Source organism: Montipora capricornis, chromosome 7 (assembly GCF_036669925.1).
Source record: "Montipora capricornis isolate CH-2021 chromosome 7, ASM3666992v2, whole genome shotgun sequence".
Taxonomy (NCBI): Eukaryota; Metazoa; Cnidaria; class Anthozoa; order Scleractinia; family Acroporidae; genus Montipora; species Montipora capricornis.
The window spans coordinates 33553192-33573191 of NC_090889.1; the positions used below are offsets into that span (position 1 = coordinate 33553192).

At 39.4% G+C, this 20000-nt stretch overlaps 1 protein-coding gene and 2 non-coding genes across 4 annotated transcripts in view; all 3 read left to right on the plus strand.

The window, feature by feature from the left end:
• LOC138056992 (TNF receptor-associated factor 4-like) overlaps positions 1–20000 on the plus strand; it is a 45375-nt gene that overhangs the window by 23293 nt on the left and 2082 nt on the right. Inside the window, exons 2-3 of one of the 2 annotated variants that reach the window (XM_068902997.1) lie at positions 15773–16543; positions 19281–20000. The exon at positions 19281–20000 is cut by the window's right edge and continues 2082 nt beyond it. In XM_068902997.1, the coding sequence (XP_068759098.1) occupies positions 15773–16543; positions 19281–19764 (1255 nt within the window). In that variant the 3' untranslated portion in view covers positions 19765–20000. Of the gene's footprint in view, positions 1–14878; positions 16544–19280 lie in introns of those variants that run through there. The other variant, XM_068902995.1, reaches the window with a different exon arrangement.
• On the plus strand, positions 17873–17945 carry Trnaa-agc (transfer RNA alanine (anticodon AGC)). Its single transcript has one exon. It is a non-coding gene; the product is annotated as a tRNA-Ala (tRNA).
• On the plus strand, positions 18085–18157 carry Trnaa-agc (transfer RNA alanine (anticodon AGC)). Its single transcript has one exon. It is a non-coding gene; the product is annotated as a tRNA-Ala (tRNA).

Below are 20000 nucleotides of genomic sequence, written 5' to 3' on the forward strand. Positions count from 1 at the left end.
GAGAGTTTAAATAATCTTGCGATAAAATATCTCGAAGGGAGTCGCTCTCATTCGTGTTTAAATAACCCTGCGATAAAACATCCCGCTAGCTACGCAGGCTATTAATTTGTAAACTAGCGATCTCGACTGAGAACTTGGAGCAACTACAGATTTAAGGGCCGCACAGTTTCAGCACAAGCGAATTAGTCAAAAGATCTTAAAGAACGAGGCACGTAGAATTAGAGATTATTGTTATTGGCAAAACAAATAAGGAGTGTATAGGAATTATGTGGATTAATGGATCTCAAAAACGATAGCCCAAAATATTGTTACATATGTGGTTAAAATATATATCTCGTCACCAGTAGTTTCTGACTAACAGAATTCTCAGGTATTGTTATGTTGTAGTACTAAGTAGTGCAGATCAAACCACGAATCTGAGAACTGACAAAGCATCTAGGGGGTCTTAAAGCGGACCGAACAATTCTTCAGTCAATATGTTTTGCCCATTTTTCGTACAATGTACGGAAGAATATTACAAAATAAACATTGTAATGATCATCACTCGTCTTTACGGAAGGCATCATGATCGCGATCTCCTCTCGATCAGAACAGGACAGCTTTCGGTCAACTTCAGCTCTGAGTGTGTCAACCAACACATTGATGCTGTCAATCACTCATCGTAGTTGTCCCACTTCACTTCGACCCTACAGGGTTGACTAAAGTAAGTGAGTGAGTGAGTAAATGTATGTTTTTCTTTCCAGTTGGTTTCGCATTTTTGTGAAGTTCAGCTGAAGAAACTGGCATGGGCTAAATTTAGAAAATTCCTGTTGATGCATATAATTTTTTTCATTCAGACCAATCACGTAGTAAGTTCAACTCCAAATTCTCTCTACATGTATATCACGTCATAAGAGCGTAAATGAGGGAGATAATACGAGTCGCAAGAAGCGGATAGGAATCATAAGTCAAAGAGTCTTAACAATTTCACTTTAATTACAAATTACAAATCATTCATTGGAAGCTGAGTATGGCCAGGTTCAGGTAGGAATTACTGTCTATTTTTCGTGGACCCTATCACAATGAACCAAATCTAGACCTAAGGTTTCATAGATTATCGAGTTTATTTTTTAATTTTAAATTAAAGCAGAGTGCAAGTTGTGTCATGGTGGCAACGGCGATAATTTTAAGAGATCGAATTTATGTATGCTGTAGTCGCTTCCTTAAAGTTTAGCCAAGATCAATGCTCCTTAAAATCAAGTCGAATTCATCCTGAAAGAAACCCGCTAATTATTATCTCGTTCAGAGGCGTTTTTTTTTATTCACGCAAATCGCCCGAGCAGATTTTTCATTTTTGAGTTCTCTCCGAGTATTTTATTTAATGTAGTAAAGAATCAGACACTTTTTCTTGTTCTAGCATTGCGTATGAACACATTTCTAAATCATACATCTGCGCTAAGTCACTAAAATCAAGCTATCGTACTGTTTGCAACGGTTGTCATGTGAACGGGGATTCTTCGAGCTCTAAAGAGAGCTCCCGATCAGCGCGCTGCATTTTATGAGCTAAAGACATTTTTTGTAACTTTGTTTCTGGTGATCTTATGGTAGAAATTGCGCTTGTGTTAGAGCCATTCTAGAATGCCCGGCCATGTGGAAAAGCCTGCATTTCTGTAGGAAAGCAATGTCGAGTGCTTCTCAGTGTTATACCGGAAGAGGTCTTTCTCATATCTTCGTACCGTTTTCAACATGTCATGGCCATACCGCTGAATGGTCTCATAACAATTCTTTGACTTGGGCCATTTAAGATTCAATAAAAATACATCGCGCAGAATGCTATTGTTTTCTGCAACATATACTTGCGGTGCCAAATGTTGTGAAAGGCGGTTTATCAAGCGTGAACAGAGACCGTATTCATAAATGGCGATCAATGTATAATTCTTTTGTCCAAGTGCAAATTAGCCTACCAAACCTCGATACCATACAGTGAATTGAAATGAATTCTTGCTCTAAAATGAGGCTTGGTAGGCTAATTTGCACTTGGACAAAAGAATTATAAATGTTACCGCCATTTATGAATAAGGTCTATAGACGAGCTCCAAAGAAAAGTAAAGTTTAGCCAAAATGAAATCTCCCTAAAATCAAGTCGAAAAGTCAACGCAAGTCTTAAGTCAACGCAAATCGCCCGAGCAGATTTTTCATTTTTGAATTCTTTCCGAGTATTTTATTTAAGGTAGTATTGAATCAGACACTTTTTCTTATTCTAGCGCTGTGTAAAACACATTTCTAAATTATACATCTGTGCTAAGTCACTAAAAACAAGCTATCGTACTGTTTGCAACAGTTGTCAACGGGGATTCTTCGGAGAGCTCCCGATAAACACCCTGCATTTTATAAGGCAAAAAAGATTTTTTTAAACTTTGGTTGTCTTTATCCTATGGTGGAAATTGCGCTTGTGTTAGAGCAATTGTATAACTCCCAGCCATGTAAAATAGCCTGCATTACTGTAGGAAAGCAATGTCGAGTGCCACTTTGTTATACCGGGAGAGATTTTTCTGATATGTTCGTATCCTTTTCAACGTATCTGTGGCTATACTGCTGAATGATCTCATAAAAATTCTTAGACTTGGGCCATTTAAGTTTCAATAAGAATACATCGCGCAGACTGGTAGTGTTTTCTCCAACATGTACTTCCGGGGCCAAGTTTTGTGGAAGGCGATTTATCAAGCATAAACAGAGCCAAAGAACTTTAAAGTTTAGCCAAGATAAAAGCTCCTTAAAATCAAGTCGAATTCAGCCTGAAAGAAACCCGCTAAATATTATCTCGTTAAGAGCGACAGTTTTTTATCAACGCAAATCGCCCGGACAGATTTTTCTCTTTTGAGTTCTCTCCGAGTATTTTGTCTAATGTAGTAGTGATTCAGACACGTTTTCTTGTTCTAGCCATCCGTACCAAAACATTTCTAAATCATACATCTGCGCTAAGTCACTAAAATCAAGCTATCTTACTGTTTGGAACGACCGTTTTTATGTAAACGGCGATTCTTTAAGCTCTAAAGAGAGGTCCAGATCAACGCAGTGGATTTCGTGAGCTAAAGACATTTTTTGTAACTTTGGTTGTCCTGATCCTATATGGTGGAAATTTGGCTTGTGTTGGAGCGATTCTAGAATGCCCGGCCATGTCGAAAAGCCTGCATTTCTGTAGGAAAGCAATGTCGAATGCCACTTAGTGTTATAGCGGAAGAGATCTTTCTCATATCTTCATACCGTTTTCAAGGTGTTGTGGCCATACCAGCGATGCGTATCAAAACATTTCTAAATCATACATCTGCGATAAGTCAGTAAAATCCAGCCATCTTACTGTTTGCAACTGTTGTCAACGCGGATTCATCGAGCTCTAAAGAGAGCTCCTGATCAACGCGCTGCAATTTATGAGCGAAAGACATTTTTTGTAACTCTATTTCTGCTGATCCTATGGTGGAAATTGCGCTTGTGTTGGAGCGATTCTATAATGCCCGGCCATGTAGAATAGCTGCATTTCTGTAGGAAAGCAATGTCAAATGCTACTTTGTTATACCGGGAGAGATCTTTCTCATATCTTCGTATTGTATTCAACTTGTCATGGCCATACCGCTGAATGGTGTCACAAAACTTCTTTGACTTGGGCCATTAGAGTTTCAATAAAATTACAGCGGGCAGACTAGTAGTGTGTTCTCCAACATGTACTTCCGGGGCCAAGTTTTGTGGAAGGCGGTTTATCAAGCGTAAACACAGCCGTGCGCCAAATAAAGTGAAAGTTGAGCCACAAGGAAAGCTCCCTTAAATCAAGTTGAATTCAGCCTGAAAGAAACCCGCTAAAAATTGTCTCGTTGATAGAGACAGTTTTTAATCCACGTAAATCGCCCGAACATACTTTTCTCTTTTAAGTTCTCTCAGAGTATTTTGTGTAATGTATTAGTGATTCAGACACGATTTCTTGTTCTAGCGATGAGTATCAAAACATTTACAAATTATACATCTCCACTAAGTCAGTAAAATCAAGTTATCTTACTGTTTGCAAAGGTTGTCGAAGGGAATTCTTCATGCTCTAAAGAGAGTTCCAGATCAACGTGCTGCATTTTATGAGCTAAAGATCGACATTTTTTGTAACTTTGGTTGTTGTGATCCTATAGTGGAAATTACGCTTGTGTTGGACGATTCTACTATGCTCAGTTATTTGTAATAGCCTACATTTCTGTAGGAAAGCAATGTCGAGTGCCACTTTTTTACACCGGGAGAGATCTTTCTGATATGTTCGTATCCTTTTCAACGTATCTGTGGCTATACTGCTGAATGATCTCATAAAAATTCTTAGACTTGGGCCATTTAAGTTTCAATAAAAATACATCGGGCAGAATGCTATTGTTTTGTGCAACATATACTTGCGGTGCCAAATGTTGTGAAAGGCTGTTTATCAAGCGTGAACAGAGACGCGGGCCAAATAACCTGCGTAGCTGCCGGGGTGTTTTATCGCGGAATCATTTAAACACGCACGAGAGCGATTGTCTTCCAAAAGAAACGAAGCAACCATCGTACTCTCTCGATATTCGCGAGTGTTTAAATAATTTTGCGATAAAATACCTTGAAGGCAGTCGCTCTCATTCGTGTTTAAATAACCCTGCGATAAAACATCCCGCTAGCTACGCAGGCTATTTGTTTGTAAACTAGCGATCTCGACTGAGAACTTGGAGCAACTACAGATTTAAGGGCAGCACAGTTTCAGCACAAGCGAATTAGTCAAAAGATCTTAAATAACGAGGCATGTAGAATTAGACGTAATTGTTATTGTCAAAACAAATAAGTGTATAGGAATTATGTGGATTAATGGATCTCAAAATCATGATTATTGTCGCAGTATATCTCGTCACCAGTAGTTTCTGACTAACAGAATTCTCAGGTATTGTTATGTTGTAGTACTAAGTAGTGCAGATCAAACCACGAATCAGAGAACTGACAAAGCATATAGAGGGTCTTAAAGCGGACCGAACAATTCTTCAGTCAATATGTTTTGCCCATTTTTCGTACAATGTACGGAAGAATATTACAAAATAAACATTGTAATGATCATCACTCGTCTTTACGGAAGGCATCATGATCGCGATCTCCTCTCGATCAGAACAGGACAGCTTTCGGTCAACTTCAGCTCTGAGTGTGTCAACCAACACATTGATAGTTGTCCCACTCCAGTGACCCTACAGAGTTGATTAAATGTATGTTTTTCTTTCCAGTTGGTTTCGCATTTTTGTGAAGTTCAGCTGAAGAAACTGGCATGGGCTAAATTTAGAAAATTCCGGTTGATGCATATAATTTTTTCATTCAGACCAATCACGTGGTCAGTTTCACACCAACAGGTATCACACAAAGTCAAAACACCGTAAAGGAGGGAGATAATACGAGTCGTAAGAAGCGGGTAGGAATCATAAGTCAAAGAGTCTTAACAATTTCACTTTAATTACAAATTACAAATCATTCATTGGAAGCTGAGTATGGCCAGGTTCAGGTAGGAATTACTGTCTATTTTTCGTGGACCCTATCACAATGAACCAAATCTAGACCTAAAGTCTCATAGATTATCGAGTAGTCGCTTCCTTAAAGTTTAGCCAAGATGAAAGCTCCTTAAAATCAAGTCGAATTCAGCCTGAAAGAAACCCGCTAAATATTATCTGGTTAAGAGCGACAGTTTTTTATCCACGCAAATCGTTCGAACAGATTTTTCTCTTTTGAGTTCTCTCCGAGTATTTTGTCTAATGTAATAGTGATTGAGACACTTTTTCTTGTTCTAGCATTGCGTATGAACATTTTTCTAAATCATACATCTGCGCTAAGTTACTTAAATTAAGCTATCGTACGCAGTTGCAACCCATCCTACTGATTTGCATGTGCAGCAATGGCAGCAAGTCATCATATATAGAGGATATTACACGGTGGCGAGAAGATATGAATTTTATGTTCGAGTGGCAAGAACAATATCTCACGAGTGAGCGAAGCGAACGAGTGAGATATTGTTCTTGCCACGAGAACATAAAATTCATATCTTCGAGCCAACGTATCTTCGTTTCAAAGTAGTCAAGTTTTACAAATACGGCTGGGCTTTATAAAAAAGGCGGGAATCGTGACGTCATTGAACGATACGACACTGACAAAGGTGACATACGGAAATTACGCCACTCGGGTCCCGGATGAAGTGGCATATGGAATCTACGAGTGGTTTAGTTGCCAGTAAAACATTCTCCTCCATATAATAAGTACTATTATTTTATGACATCATTATAAATAAAGCGCAAGGTGCGTTCATTAAGGTGGCTCAAACCAGTTTCAACACTTTTTAAGAGACCTTGTTATCATAAGAATCGATCGGATTTTGATTTTCGCTACTTAATTAGTGAAAACAGTAGATTCCTTTCTGCTTTAATTAGAAAATGTAGTTCATGGTTTCATCACTAAACAGATCGATGGCATACGTTAGTTTTGCCACAGCGGAGAGATCTGTTGGTTTGCGGCCACTTCTACAGCTAAGTATTTTCAGTCGGTTTTCAGTCATCCACAACAAAATAAGAGATGAAGCTCGATCGGATAAGTCACTTTCGATCATCCAATGACTCTGGTTTGAACTTCCCCTGATTTTATTTTATCTTCTATCTTGCTTATAACAATGGCAAAGGGAGTATTCTGTTTTGATGGGATGGAAAAAAAGTACATACTTCACTTGAAAGAGTGACATGTTCTCTACTTATCTCTTCACACGGGCTGGCTACGAAAAGATCATGTTACAGAATATGCACACGCTAACTGAGTCAAGGATTATTTAATTTGAAGAGGGGTGGAAATGTGAAAGCTTAACACTCCCAGTTTATAGCCTCCGTTTTTGGGACTGATTTTCCAACTTCCCTTTCTGGATTCACAGCCATTATTTAAAAATACACCGTATTTTGAAGTCTTTGTTTACATTTCTTCGAACATCTGATGTTATGAAAAAAATAGATTAAAGTACTTTTTTATATGTAACACAGCCAATGAAAAATGAAAAAAAGAGAGGGAGTTAAAACGCTGCCGAACGAAATAAGTATTCTCAGGTAAGATTCAAATTTTAAAAATCAGAGTATCGGAACATGATTTAAGCCCTGGCCAAACTATCGAACAAAGTTGGATTGAAGGCTCCAACTTTGCTCGATCCAACATTGTTCGACAGTTTGGCCGCCCATGTTGGAAGATGTTCGTCCAACATTTTTTGCTCGATCAAATGTTGGATAGAGTTTGCTTTTGATCAAACATTACAACCAACAATTCTGTTTGACACAGCAATGTTGGAGTGTTTTGCCGCTCTTCCAACAAAGTTGTGTCCTGAATCGAGTCACGTTCGTATTGCTAGCCAATCACGAATCGCTATCTTATTTTCAAGCCAAGGCTTCTTGCATCATTTGCAACAGAGGTGGCGGACAAGGAGCAAGGGGACATCGTGGTTGTTGATGAACAGCCAGAGACCTTGATCAGCGAATAGGAAGCAAGGCCATGTTTGTGGGACACTTTTAGCCTACCTAATCATTATCGCTGTTTGGAGATGTCTGGTTCAATAGCGTTTAAAATTCCTGCAAATTGATCCGAGCTCATAAACATCATCCCCTAAGCGCGAATGTATCTTGCAAAGAATATACCCTTTTCTACACGTTCTCTTAATCATTCTTTGGTTTTTCCTTGTTTGAATACGTCCTTTCCGTCCTAAAACAACTTCCGTAGCATAACGCTTCGCCGCATTTTCAAATTTTGCGCCAACTTAAACTTGAATTCGTCGAGCAATGTTGGATAGTGTTTTGCCACTACGTCAACATTTACATCCAACAATGTTGCATGTGGGATCCAACTTTGTTCGATAGTTTGGCCAGGGCTTTATAATGTAACGATGTATTTTAATTAAAATCGTAGAATCGGAGAATGATTTCTAAAGCATCCAAGATAAAATCGTAGAATCGGAAGAATCAGAGAATAGGAAATAATTTCAAAAACATCTAACGAAGACTTCAATCATAAAATAGGTAAAAATCTTAGTGGTAAATCGGAGAATAGTACCCCCGGCTAAATCGGTTCATACTATTCTACGATTTAGCCATAATCGCACTACTCGTTACCACAGCGGAGAGATCTGTAATTGTAGGTTTGCTACTTTTATTATATTTCAGTAGATTTTCAGCCATCTACGACAAAAAGATGGATGAAACGATTGTTTAGACCGACCGAGCGTCCAAACGATTGTTGCTGACACAACGTATTACTGGAACAGAGCGAGAAAGGAAAATTTAGGTTGGGAAAACAACCACCGCTGTTCGAAGTTCACTGAGAAACGATTTGGTATTAAGAACATAATACTCGTGTCCATGCATATCATTAGCATTCTAATGCCAGATAAACAGAGATCCAAAAATAATCAACCAATCAGATGAGTTCAGTTAGCAGTAAGGGGATTCCCCTATTGAGTAACCAGCGATCAGGCGCATTCTTTCACACTTTTTCTTTTATAGCCTGCGTCGCAGACAGACTAAACCACCGGAATAGTCAGTCTGCGCAACGGCTGCGAAAAGCTTGTTCAGACTTTACAGGGATTTCTGTATCCCTTTTTGATTGGATAGATTCTTACGCGCCTTGTGATTCGACGTTCACTTGCTTGACAAGTCACGCATTCGTTATTTGCATGACAGAAATAGTGCTTTCCATTTCAACAGCCAAAAGGTCAAGACTGAAAACTGAGAAGGCGATGTTTAATATAGTGTGTATTTTGGGAGACACGAATGTCTTGTCATGCTAAATGTTCAGGGATGGCACTAGGATTTTTCAATAGGGAGTTTAAGATCTGCGACGCGACGGTAACGAAAACGTCATTTAAAATTGCAAGTTCAGGTTTATTAATCGTTTTCGTCGTTATGTCGGCTTGTCTATCTTCTAAAAACTAGTGTAATCTTCCAGGAATTGAATTAGGAGGTGCGGTATTGAATCTACGACAGAAAATTCAAATTCGCTTCCTTTTGTTCACGTTCTCCGTAAAACTTGAGAATTGGTCATTTCACGTCGTAGATTTGCCGAAAACGTGAATGAAATGTACAAAAACTAAAAATGCACGTGCAGAGCGTGCAAAGCTATTGTTTTTGCTCATTAAATATGCAAAATTTGTGACGTTTTCGTTGCCGTCACGGCCAAATTGGGGTCCTAAGCATTTTTTGGGGGTCCCAAAATCTTGGTGACCCTCTGCGAGAAAAAGAGAGTAACCAACTTGGAATTAATATTGACGCATATGCATAGGACCGGCCGACAAAGGCTTTTTCTAGAGCCGTTACATTCATTCCTGGACAAGAACTCTGTTAATGAAAGAGCACCCTTTCCAAGGGTTTACGCATCACTGGTTTCCTCCCTTAGGAGCAACGAACAGTAACGTCTTTTGCTATATATTTGCATTCAGTGACTTGCAGAGTACATTCCTCTGAAGAAGACCGCACAAGGCGGTCGAAAATTTAGTTTTAACCTTTTTAGATGTTTTAAACCCCATTTCTTAGAACTTCAATTATGATCACAGATCGCTCCAACAGTTTTACAAACAACAGAATACACTGACAAATCAAAGCAAGTTGTGTGAGTTATTTAAGTCAGTGCCTTGCGTCCTGGGACGCATTAAAATTTCGATGATGCATTTTTTGGATTTTATTTGCGTAAAAATGCACGATTTCTGCGTTAACGCGATCCCTGATGTTCATTTGCGGTTACCGTGCGCAGCTCCTAAAACGTCGCGTGCTTGAACTCGAATGCCCCGCGTGAGTCAGAAGCAGCGACATTTCAAGTGTAACTGAAAGACCGACATCATTTAACTCCGCTGCAAAAAGGCAGGTTTCAATAGGCTTGTTCTAATATTTTCAGTTTTTGCGTGATTTCAGATCAATTAAACATTTTAAATTAAGATAAATGCTTGAAGTCTCTGTTGAAAGAATCGAACAAAAGCAGAAAAAACCTTTCTTTTCTTCTTTCTTTACATTCGAGCATGTTCACGGCAACTTCGTAACATCTTCTACGACAACGAAGATTCTCGAATCAAGACATGAACGTGGTTAACCGCCAAATCGAGAAGGCTTTTGCTAACCGTCAGCGCTCGGAAACAACCTTCAAGCCAGTACCGTCCTACGGTTGTCAGGCTAGACAAGCTACTCATACACTTCCAGCAGCACTTCGCAGCACCGCCACTTCAAAGTACACCCGCTGCTCTCATCTCACAACCTCCGCCGCAAATTATTGCCAACCTACAGCAACTTTCAGTACAAAATCCGGTAAACCACGATCCACCAACTCTAGACGAAGTGTCCAACTCCTGTAAAACGGCAAAAAACGTAAACCCAGTAGTGATATCCCAAGCGAGTTTCTGAAACACGCCCGAGACTGCCCTCAGTTTCTACTGCAGCTGTATCTGCTAATTCTCGACGTCTGGCGCACTCGACAGGTACCTGAAGAATGGTCATTTTCGAACTTGTCCTGGTTGTGGAAACGGAAAAACCCACGTTCATGCCCGACCACGTAGCGCGGACTGAGCGTTGGATAGGCAGTTTGCAAGCTTACGATATCGATCATACTACACCGGCTTGAACACTGGCTTCGAGTGCAGATACACGACCATCAAAACGATTTTGTGCAGGACAAATCAACAAATGACGGAATTTTTCTACTCAAACGGTCACAGTCTCTGGAGCAAACCGGGAGCCACAATTTACTTCATTTGTTGACTGCAGCGCGGCTTTTGGCAAATTATGTCGAAGGACAATGTTTGTCTGCGTACGAACGCGTTTTCCACCTGACCAGGACCTACCATGGCTGGATATTCTCGAGCATCTCTACAGTCGAACTTGCTGCAGATTCCCGAAGGCTGGACCTACAGCAACATTCTCCACAACTAGTGGTACGAGGCAGGGAGGGCCAGAGAGGCCAGTACTATTTTCACTCCTGTTGGACGTATGCATGCGAGATTTTATGGAACGCGCACGGGCTCTCGACATTGATCTTTTCACATACCGTTACCGAATTAGTTAACTCGCTGGGGAGGGGTGGTTTTAAGCACTGCGTAGCCGCGTAGCTCTTCTTTCCTTACTAACATATTCTAGGGGGAGGGGTGGTATTAAGCACTGCGTACGCGTAGCCGCGTAGCCATCACTTTTCAAGATCCGTTTTGGAGTGGCGGGGTATTCAGTAGTTACTCCAATTCAACGGCTTACTGTATTTCGCGAAACGAAACTAAGCAAGTTACATCTACGAAAAGTGTTAACGGAAGCGAAGAAACAAGTCAAATATTTGCGAATTTGCAAAATCAGCATTTCCGATGTTTTATATCGCACACAGAAGTCTATAAACTGTTGTGATACTTGATGAGTTCCATTTCGTTTCGCAAAATACAGTAAGTCAATTCAACTGGTAGCCCGGCATCACTTTTCAAGATCCGTTTTGGAGTGGAGGAGTATTCAGTAGTTACTCCAATTCAACGGCTTACTGTATTTCGCGAAACAAAACTAAACGAGTTACATCTACGAAAAGTGTTAACGAAAGCGAAGAAATAAGTCAAATATCGCAAATTACAGATTTTCGGATTTGCAAAATCAGCATTTCCGCTGTTTTATATCGCACACAGAAGTCTATAAACTGTTGTGATACTTGATGAGTTCCATTTCGTTTCGCAAAATACAGTAAGGCAATTCAACTGGTAGCCATCACCTTTCAAGATCCGTTTTGGAGTGGCGGGGTATTTAGCAGTTACTCCAATTTAACGGCTTACTGTATTTCTCGAAACAAAACTAAATGAGTTACATCTACGAAATGTGTGGAAGTAACGGAAGCGAAGAAATAAGTCAAATATCGCAAATTACAGATTTGCGAATTTGCAAAATCAGCATTTCCGATGTTTTATGTCGTACACAGAAGTCTATAAACTGTTGTGATACTATGCTTGATGAGTTCCATTTCGTTTCGCAAAATACAGTAAGCCAATTCAACAGTACAGCTTCAAATAATTGAGTATTTAATTCAAGTGAATTAATTTAAAGGTTGACTAAATGTATGTTATCCTTTTCAGTTGCGCTCATCAGTTTCACTGTCATTTTCGAAATTTTTGTGAGACATTTGTTCTTTTGTGAGCCTTCACTCTTCACTCATCTCACGTGAGTTACATGGGCCATTCGACCAATCAGGTGGTAGTCGTAACTCCAAATTCTCACTACATGAGAGAGCGGAGGATGATACATATTTCAGCGGAGGATAATATATCAAAGGCGGACACACACAAATTAGCGTCTTGACAATTTTGTTAAAAGCAATTGCATATCATTCATTGGAAGATTATGGCCAAGTTCAGGTAGGAATTACTGTCGATTTTCGTGGACCCTATCACAATGAACTAAATGTAGACCTAAGGTATTATAGACTATCAAGTTCACTATTTTTTTCAACCTTTAAATTAAACCAGAGCGCAAGTCATATTAGCATGTCCAAAGAGAAAAATATAAGTCGTCGAATTTTTGTATGCCGTAGTGACTGTCGCTTGAACGTGAACCATTTATAGGGAAGACAGCATCTGGTGTTCCCAGTTAAAGTGGTGTTAGGAAATTGTTAGTAAATTCTAAGTAGCAGTTTTGTCGTGATTATTAAAAATATCTTCGTATTTCAGTATGCCATAGTAACTTGGTGATAATTTCGTGGTTAATTTTTTTTATCTGAATGTATTCCTTAGGAGGTCTTTCTGATTTTCAAATATTTAGAGATTTTGGATTAAACAACTCAAACAACGGTTTGGATCTTCGTCTGCATTTTCTCTGGAAAGGAACAAAAAATCCTATGCGTGGGTGACCACGTTAAATTGTTGACACTCAGCGTGTCAACGAGCTAGTATTATTTCTCACTGTGGTAGCCACATTACCGAGACCGGTGCGGACAGTTCTCGTGTCACTTACTTTGTAAACTAACGATTTGACTACAGATTTAATTTAGGGCTGCACAGTTTCACCACAAGCAAATTAGTCAAAAGTTCTTAAGGAACGAAGGATAAAGAATTAGACATTATAGTTATTGACGAAACAAACAAGGAGACGATAATACAATCGGGGCATTACTTTGACCCTCAAATGCAAAACAGTGAAACCGCAACAAAAGTGAACAGAAACTGATGGTCACGACAAATCAGACAAGCAATAAAGTTGAATTTCGTTTTATCAACGGAGTTGATAATGTAAATTGGCCACCGCACAGGTAGAATCTCTGTACGGTGGCAATTTACATAGACCACTTTACGGTTACGGCAGTCATTTTGAAATCCATTGTTTCAAATAGCTATTATGGGATTTTTAAGGGGGCAAATGCATGCTAATTTGCCCCCTTAGAATCCAATAATAACAATTTGAAAGAATCATGGGATTTTAAAATGGCCGCCGTATCAGTAAAATGGTCTATTATCAACTCCGTTGATAAAACCAAATTTTTGTATACTACTTCCCCACCGACGCAGCACCACAGTTTCTTTAGAAACTACCCCCTTCAAACAATAAACTCAGTTGAATTAATTTACTATTGTTGCTTATTTTCCCTGTACTTTTGTACCCGGCTATAATTTCGTTATACGAAAGATGCTTTGCAGTTGTAGAAAACTGTAAATCTGTTTAATTTCCTCCAGCAACCTCAATAGAATATTATTCAAAGTAAACATGTTATTCTCGAAAGGGTTTTCGGCTGAGAGCGGCGCCGTCAGCTCATGCTTCCTTAAAATGGGTAACCGGAAATAAACAAATACCGCTGATTTGTGTCACCTTCTATTTTCTTTCCTCACAGATTTCTTTTGAATTTCAAAGGCAAACATTTTAAAATAATATACATGTAAGTTAGCGGGCAAAAAATGATAAAACTAACCGTCTGGATGCAGAAATATAACTTTGAATAATTATTGAAGATGCAAGTCGGAAAAATGAGGTTACAAGATTAGCATTTACGCATGCATCGCCGTCCATTCGAGTTCGTGCAAGAGTGGAGCTACAGGATAACAGAATTGGATTTAAGTGACCATTAATCGTTCCTGCAAAATGTTCATAGTTTTTGTGAATAGGAGATATATGTTAACTTTATATTCCATCTACATAAGAATTAGAGAGCGTGATATTTCAAAAAAACGATTTTTCTGAAAATCCTAGCAAACAGATTTTGTTAAATATTTTAGAGATAATTCATAACATTATCTGGTAATGCTATATAAATTTTCATCCTCACGTGTTTTGAAAATAAATTTAAAAGACAATATATGTTGATTTTAAGGCTAAGAGAAATGCGTTATTGCGTTGCCATGGTAAAGATATTTAGGAAAATGTGATGTGAGAAATCTTTAATGGGCACTTAATACCCTGGTCAAATTTCGTCTTGATACGACTACCCTAACTATAGCTAAGAACAGAATAGGTTTAATTGTGTGAAAAAAGGAGAAACTATTTGGAGCCTCTTCAAAATGTGTATCTATGGGTTTTCTTCTACCATATTACTACTACTGCTACTGCTACTACTACTACTACTACTACTACTACTACTACTACTACTACTACTACTACTACTACTACTACTGCTGCTGCTGCTGCTGCTGCTGCTGCTGCTGCTGCTGCTGCTGCTGCTGCTGCTGCTGCTACTACTACTACTACTACTACTACTAATAATAATAATAATAATAACAGTTTTATGTGTAAACGAATGATTTCCACTGAGAACCTGGCCAAGAACGTTTCCCCTGTAGACGCTTTCGTGACAATCAGTATTTGCGTTATCAACGAAAATCAATCTTCAAATTAATTGGTGTTTAGCTCTTTAATAAGAATAAAATAAATAATTAATTAACTAATTATCTCGGAATGACAGCTTATTAGGGACACTTTCACGGCATGGAGAAGTAAAGTAAAATTTAGACAACAGGTTTAAAACATGTCATTCAAAGCCGATAAAGCGCGATTGTAAATAAAAAGAAATACGATTATGGCAAATGGAGGTCAGAACAGCTTTTCACATTTTCAAAAATTCTGCCTTAAAGATATATGGCTCTTGTCTGATTTGAAGCCATAAACGTTACTTCTCTAATCCGTCATCTATTTTTGCCTTAACCATTAGGCCGAAACATTATGTACAAGCAGCAATCTAGACCTATGTTTTAGTTACTCCCCGTTTCTTAAAACCACGTGGGACCACATGATTTTGCTATTGTGGCCTCTTGGTCTGCATATTTCTTTCGGTGTATTAATTGTTTTCTTTGTGTTGGACGAGGCTAAATAAAACAAAATAACTTGAAGTAAGTAAATCTGATATACAGTAATACCAGTTGCGAGATTGTTTTTAGTGTTACACTGAACAATTATCGTGGGAAATCGGGCGGAATATTGCCTGTTATTTAACCGACGAGGCTGTAGGCCGACTTGGCTAAAATCAGGCGATATTCCGCAAGATTGAGCATGATAATTGTTTTATTAATCAACACATGGATGACAAAGCAAAATTTTCTACGTTTATAGGATAAAAACCTGAAAAACTATCACTTTTCTCCTCGACACACAGGATATCTGTTGAATATACACGACGAATATTGACCGCGCTATGACCATATTTGGACCTTGGCACAATGTGTTGAGTAATAAATGTCAATAGCTGCTTTTATGTCATTAATAACTTTTCACACTACATCAAGTCTCAATTTCTGCAGTGTAAAAGGTTCCTTTTTATTTCAAAGTTACCCAGATCTTGCAAATGTTGTCGCGGAATCAATTTACCCTGGTGACGGAGGAACTTGGCAGGCGACCGAACAGAGCCAGCTTATGGGGACAGGTGGTAACCAAGCCAACGGGCTGAGGGACGCTGTTGTGGAAGAACATGTGCAGATTTCAAGGTCGAGCCAATCGAATCAGCCTAGTGAACCGACTGGTGGACCAAACAACGGATTTTGTCATAGTGACTCGGTTCAGAGAGACGGAGCAACGAGTGACTGGCGGCTGGCTGACATGACTATTGAGCAAGCCAGTGGAAGGAACTATACCGCTATGGGCCTTGACGTACAGCAGGTCATCCCAAATTGGCACGCAGGTTCGGAGTATGTTTCCAGAGTTCCTTCTGATGAAGGTGGGCAGCAGATCAACGGGTTACCTGGAAACCATGAAGAGGAGCCTGTTCAGGCTGAAGAGGCCGATGGATTAGGCGTCCACAGAGTAGAGCGTGCGTGGCAGGCATGTGAAATGGGCTACGTTGATCATCCTAATGGAGGCAACTGTCGTCCGTATGGGACAGCTGCAAGGGAGGCTCTGCCCTTCCCCATCCGAGAAGATGTGACATGCTTGCCTGTGCAGGAACAAGGTGACGGATATGCAGCACCACAGGCGCCAATTCTACTTCCTGGTGTCCTGCCAGACGAACCCAATTTAGTGTCTTCTGTGGGGAACGGAGAAAAGCCCACAATGCATCGCTGCAGTACAGAGGAGATAAAACAATGGAAGCAGCAACTCGCGAGGCAAGTGACACATCTCAATTACCAATAATAAGTAAGAGTAATAGGACTGAATGGAGTATGATTCCGGGAGTAATCATGGGAGTGATTTGCGCGCGAGGCCGATTTGAAATTACGAGCAGGATTATACCCCTGAATTGTACGGCACGAAGTCCTATTACTAATTAATCGTAAAAACAAAATGCTAGAAATCATAACAAAATTCGAGGATAAAAAGTCTTTGAATACCTTTTTGTGTTAAAAAGTCAAAATTATATTCAATCTGTTTTGCAAACAGTTGAAACACAGCAAGGGAGGCCCCACCCAAGTGCGTGTTATTGACTCGAGAATGGTGCAGGTGTCCAATTACAGGTATCCAATTAGGAGTTGTTCAAATTGGTTAACTGCAATTGGACACCCACGTGGTCGTGCACCAATTACGCGACAAATAGGAGCGCAAAGAACCAATCAGATTCTAGAATTTTGTAATAGTTACGATAATAATAATAATAATAATAATAATAATAATAATAATAATAATAATAATATTGACTTCTGGTTGTGTTATGTAAAAACGCTTTATCCCAGCCAAAAACATCACTGACTAGACCGACCAATAAGATCACTTTTCTACTGACCAATGAATCAAAGTTTATAAGATTCACTTACTCTACACAAATCACTTGACTCTGAGGATGAAAATGATTTCCGCGAAAGTTGTCGAAACGTCAGTAAGGTCACCAACAATGTCAATATCAGTCAGTCAGTCACCAACAACAGTTCTCAGGACTACACTCGCCCAGACGATCTTACTAATTTCATCAAGTCTTGATATGACCCCTGGATTCAAATCACTTGCTAATTATATGTAAAAAAGCCTTTCAATACTCGCTAAAGTATACGTTTCGACCGCTGTTTGGTTGTGATCAAGTAGGCGGAAAGACATGAAAAAAATGGGCATATATATAGATGTAAAAAGCGTAAAAAAAATCTCAGTTAAATATCATGAATGAAATAAATGACGAGTAAAAAATGCCGAGAAAAAGCTAATTAAACTGGAACGTTAGCAAGTACTAAGATTTTAAATTACTTCATTTTTGACTGTAGTGCGGTCAAAACGTCGTAATTTATTATTTGTTTCAGTTGTTAACAACGAGGAATTCTGCTACTTATGCCCAGAAGTGCTCGTTATCATCAGTTAGATGTACACCTGATTTTGACACTCCAACACTAAGTGTCCTCTCAAGTCAGTCTAAGCATTTACTACAATAAGGGAGGAATGTAAGGCTTTGCGTTATTAGTCCTTTCAAGGGAACACATGATCCCAACAAATTGACCTGCTCCCAACTGAGTGGCTTCGTAGCTCAGTTGGTAGAACATTGCATCAGCAACGCAGAGATCATGGGTTCGAATCCCATTGAAGCCACCTGAATTTTTCAATTTTGTTTATAACCCGCTCTTTAAATACACATTTCTTTCATGTTTTGCACTTCAAACTCTTTCATTCACTTAGTCCTTTCACGGGAACACATGAGCCCAGCAAATTGACCTGCTCCCAACTGAGTGGCTTCGTAGCTCAGTTGGTAGAACATTGCATCAGCAACGCAGAGATCATGGGTTCGAATCCCATTGAGGCCACCTGAATTTTTCAATTTTGTCTATTGTTATGTTAGAAGTTGTGATGTCATTGTGATGTCATGTTACCACGTGACGCCAATTTAAATAGGGCGTATCTGCCAAAGAGTGTTTAGTATTATTCAGCATTGTTCAGTATTCAGAACCAGCATCTATAGTAGTTTCGAGTTCAATTAGGAGTTTTCAAGTACAGTTATCAGATAGTTTTAAACGTTTCAGAGTGTTATAAGAAACGATATTAAAGAGTTAGGTATTCAAGTACTCTCGGATCGTCAGTTCGCACATGGGATAGCCGTCGGCACAACACTATAACCCGCTCTTTAAATACACATTTCTTTCATGTTTATCTTTAATTTCGGAATGGAGTTTGAGGGACAATTTGTGCCTTTGGTCGTCTGTATTCCCAGACGCGAGTGATGTTGGGATTGGGAGTAGTCTGATCCAGCCTCCCAGATAGTCGGGAAAACGAAAACAACTGCGTGGGAAAAGCGAGTGGGGGCTTGGGTCGAGGCGATTTAAAGGGGCTAGGTCACGCTATTTTAGGTAATTTTGTTTAATTTTGTTAATTATGAGCTCTAAACGTCAAATTCGCAGAGCAAGAGTCTTTCATTTGCAAAATCACGGCCACATAACAACAGAGAATGATTTTCAAGCTTTGTAAATGACATTTTGATATAGACTGATGTAAATTTGAAAAAAGGTGGGCCGACGTTTTTCAAATTTACCCAAATTCAATCCATTTCAATCCTCTCCAGTTTTGTCCATCCATGTCCCTTCTTGGCTTCCCTGTATTTTGTTAGAGTTCTTCTATAGTTTTGAACAGTTATTTTGATATTAGAGTTAATTCTATGACCATTCGATCAGTGCTGAAATTGCGTAAAACAGCGTGACCTAGCCACTTTAAGCCCCCACTCATTTTTCGCATGCATTTGTTTTCTCTTTCCCTAAATATCTGGGAGCCTGGAACAGGCTAGGCTGGTAGACGCTTATCAAAATCGTCGTGCATCCAATTAAATACCTGAGAAACTCAGGGAAAATCACCTTCCATTTTCTTGGTGATTACTTATTGAAAAGTTTAGAAGTGATGGGGCATTTTATTAATATCTAAAAAATGATCATGTTGCAGGTCAAAACCGCAGGAGGCTCGAAAAAAGAAAAATGCACCCAACCCATCACTTATTTTCAAAATAACGGAGGTTGCTCAACATCGCGAAAACGAAACAGCATTCTTTACTGATGCAGTGTACAATGATCACCAGGAAAAGCTGGTTGGGATAAGAATTCACCCAAAGGGCGTAGGCAGTGGAACAGGCAGACATGTGGCACTGTTCATTCATTTGGTAAGAGGAGACTACGATAATCTCCAAGTTTGGCCTTTTGTTGGGACAATCACTGTTAGCGTCCTAGATCAGAGTGATTCCTGCCCCCGTCGCGACATCAGTCGGATCATACAAGCAAATCCTGACGTGCCGACCTTCAAACGGCCTAGTGAAACCATTTGCCGCACGGGGTATGGCTATAAAAGGTTTGCTGGAATCGAGGAGTTCTTTGGTCCTCGATATGTGAATAAAGACGATGAATTGTTCTTAAAAATTGAGTTTTCGGGGTAATGATCGATACACTCAGAAGGTAACGCCTTAAAATATTTTTCTCAAAGAGATTTCATTTCCGCCGCTATAGATCGCACGAACTTCGTGCCTAAGACGATGGGTGGAAAGATAACGTTATGCCCAACTGTAGATTGAACTGATTGATACATTTTGTGGATGTTTACATGGAGAGAGGTGGATGGCTCAAGAATGCAAAAATTTGCATTCGGCCCGTACGTAAGGATGCTTGTAGTGCT